Source organism: Echinops telfairi, unplaced genomic scaffold, assembly GCF_000313985.2.
Source record: "Echinops telfairi isolate 266 unplaced genomic scaffold, ASM31398v2 ScPeMD7_1;HRSCAF=3_0, whole genome shotgun sequence".
NCBI classification, from domain to species: Eukaryota; Metazoa; Chordata; class Mammalia; order Afrosoricida; family Tenrecidae; genus Echinops; species Echinops telfairi.
The window spans coordinates 369241-371461 of NW_022103896.1; the positions used below are offsets into that span (position 1 = coordinate 369241).

Genomic DNA, 2221 nt, shown 5'->3' on the forward strand with positions numbered 1-2221 from the left:
GGGGGGGGGCTAGGCAGGCCTTGGGGCCAGCCAAGGCCAACTGACCCCTGTCCCATCCACCCCCAGGATGCCAAGCCCCTCGAGGTGTACAGTGTGGACTTCATGGTGGATAATGCCCAGCTGGGCTTCCTGGGTGAGCGGGCACAGACCGAGGGCGGGGGGACAACTGGGCTGGATAGGAGGACTAGGCAGCTGACCTTTCCGGCCTCACCTCTCCAGTGTCTGACCGTGACCGCAACCTCATGGTATACATGTACCTGCCAGAAGGTGAGTGGGGGACTAGGGACCAAGGGGCCTGCTGGGGCTGGGGAAGGTGCTGGGTGGGCAGTGACCGCCGTCTCTGCCCAGCTAAAGAGAGTTTTGGAGGGATGCGCCTGCTGCGCCGGGCGGACTTCCATGTGGGCGCCCACGTGAACACCTTCTGGAGGACGCCCTGCCGGGGCGCCGCTGAGGGACCCACCAAAAAGTCTGTGGTGTGGGAGAACAAGCACATCACGTGGTTCGGTGAGCGGGGGCTGCGCGGGGCAGGGGCGGTGGGGTGCTGGCACTGGCTCACACCTCACCCTTCACTCCTTGGCCCCACAGCTACCCTGGATGGCGGCATTGGGCTGCTGCTGCCCATGCAGGAGAAGACCTACCGCCGGCTGCTCATGCTGCAGAACGCACTCACCACCATGCTGCCCCACCACGCGGGTCTCAACCCTCGAGCCTTCCGGTGTGTGGCTCTCCCCACCGCCTGGCGCCTAATCCTGACCCTGCATGCCCCTGACCCTGCCCTTGTGTGCCCCCCAGCATGCTACACGTGGACCGGCGTGTCCTGCAGAACGCGGTGCGCAATGTGTTGGATGGGGAGCTGCTGAACCGCTACCTCTACCTGAGCACCATGGAGCGTGGGGAGCTAGCCAAGAAGATTGGCACCACGCCAGACATCGTGAGTAACCCACCTCCACTTCTACCCCCCAATGCCCCTGCCCACTGCCCCCACCCGCTCACAGCCTCCCCTGTCCCCGCAGATCCTCGATGATCTCCTGGAGACGGACCGAGTCACTGCGCACTTCTAGCCTGTGGAGGTGCTGCCACCCCCAGCCCCCCTCCTCTTTTTGTACAAAACACAGGAAATGATTGGTTTTTGAAAATTTGTTTGAAAAGGTGTGGTCATTGCAGGCCTCCCGATCCTGCCCTCCCTTTCGTCCCCCCAAGGCTGCCCTTGCTCCAGCCATCCTGTGCGTCTGAGCATCTGCGTCGTTAGCCTGGGGCACAGCTCCAATGGCCGTGGAGAGGGCATGGGGGGAGCAGCCGCAGTGTCCTTGGTCCTCTGTGCTGCTCGGGGGGCGGGCACCTAAGTCTCCAGGTACTCGTAGAGACCCTCTGGCTCGGCCATGAGGCCTAGCTTGACGAGACTGCGGACTACCAGGGCGGTGAGCCGCATCAGGATGATCTCCAGCCTGGAGGAGGGCCAGGTCACAAGGATGCAGATGGATGGGCAGTGGGGCCTTGGCCCCACCCTGCCAGCCCAGTGTCCACTCACCTCAGGGCCACTTCGAATTTGAGCATCTCCCATATCACCTTGATTCTGCGCAGGAGGCCTACATGGTAGATGCCCTGATACGAGGCGCCCACCAGGCGGCTCCAGCCGTTGACAGCACTGCCGGCAGGGGCACACCTGAGTCAGTTCACACTGCGCTTGCCCCAGCCCACGCCGACCCTGCCCCTCTTGTGGGACCCAGGGGCGGAGCCACAGACCTCTTGGCCATGAGGAAATAGCGGTCAACGGGGGCCCCGAGGGTGGCGTTGATGGCCCGCACAGTGTTGATGTTGCGCAGCACGAGCAGCATGGGGCGCGGCAGGGCCTTGAGCAGGCGCATGATGTCCTCAAAGTGCTCTCGGGCCATTTCCTGCATGTAGGCCAGCTCCTCCCGGCTCAGCAGGTGGGAGCGCCACAGCTGGCCCAGCCGCACAGGCCTCTGCATCAGCACCTCGCAGAACAGGAGGTGGTCTGGAGGACAGGGGGGCTCAGCGGCTCTGCGCCCCGGGGCCCCGCCCTGCCGTGCTCACCTGGTGCGCCAAGTGCCGCAGCGTGCGCCTTCATCGCTGCGCTGTCCCTCAGGATGATAGCACGCCACAGCTGGCACAGTGCCGAGCGGTCCCTGTAGGCCAGCGGGCTCAGCCAAGGCGTCGAGGAGGAGAGCCTGGGCGGACACGCGCGTGCGCGCGCGCACAC

General features: G+C 64.8%; 2 protein-coding genes across 2 annotated transcripts in view; one reads left to right on the forward strand and one right to left on the reverse strand.

The window, feature by feature from the left end:
- Positions 1 to 1136, forward strand: part of CPSF1 (cleavage and polyadenylation specific factor 1) — a 17438-nt gene extending 16302 nt beyond the window's left edge. Inside the window, exons 32-37 of the mRNA XM_004697351.2 lie at positions 67 to 133; positions 220 to 267; positions 349 to 504; positions 586 to 715; positions 793 to 931; positions 1014 to 1136. Coding sequence (XP_004697408.1) covers positions 67 to 133; positions 220 to 267; positions 349 to 504; positions 586 to 715; positions 793 to 931; positions 1014 to 1061 — 588 coding nt within the window. The 3' untranslated portion in view covers positions 1062 to 1136. The remainder of the gene's footprint in view (positions 1 to 66; positions 134 to 219; positions 268 to 348; positions 505 to 585; positions 716 to 792; positions 932 to 1013) is intronic.
- Positions 1123 to 2221, reverse strand: part of ADCK5 (aarF domain containing kinase 5) — a 6274-nt gene continuing 5175 nt past the window's right edge. Inside the window, exons 9-12 of the mRNA XM_045286703.1 lie at positions 2056 to 2147; positions 1744 to 1996; positions 1529 to 1645; positions 1123 to 1445 (exon numbers count right to left, since the gene is read on the reverse strand). Of these exons, the coding sequence (XP_045142638.1) occupies positions 1340 to 1445; positions 1529 to 1645; positions 1744 to 1996; positions 2056 to 2147 (568 nt within the window). The 3' untranslated portion in view covers positions 1123 to 1339. The remainder of the gene's footprint in view (positions 1446 to 1528; positions 1646 to 1743; positions 1997 to 2055; positions 2148 to 2221) is intronic.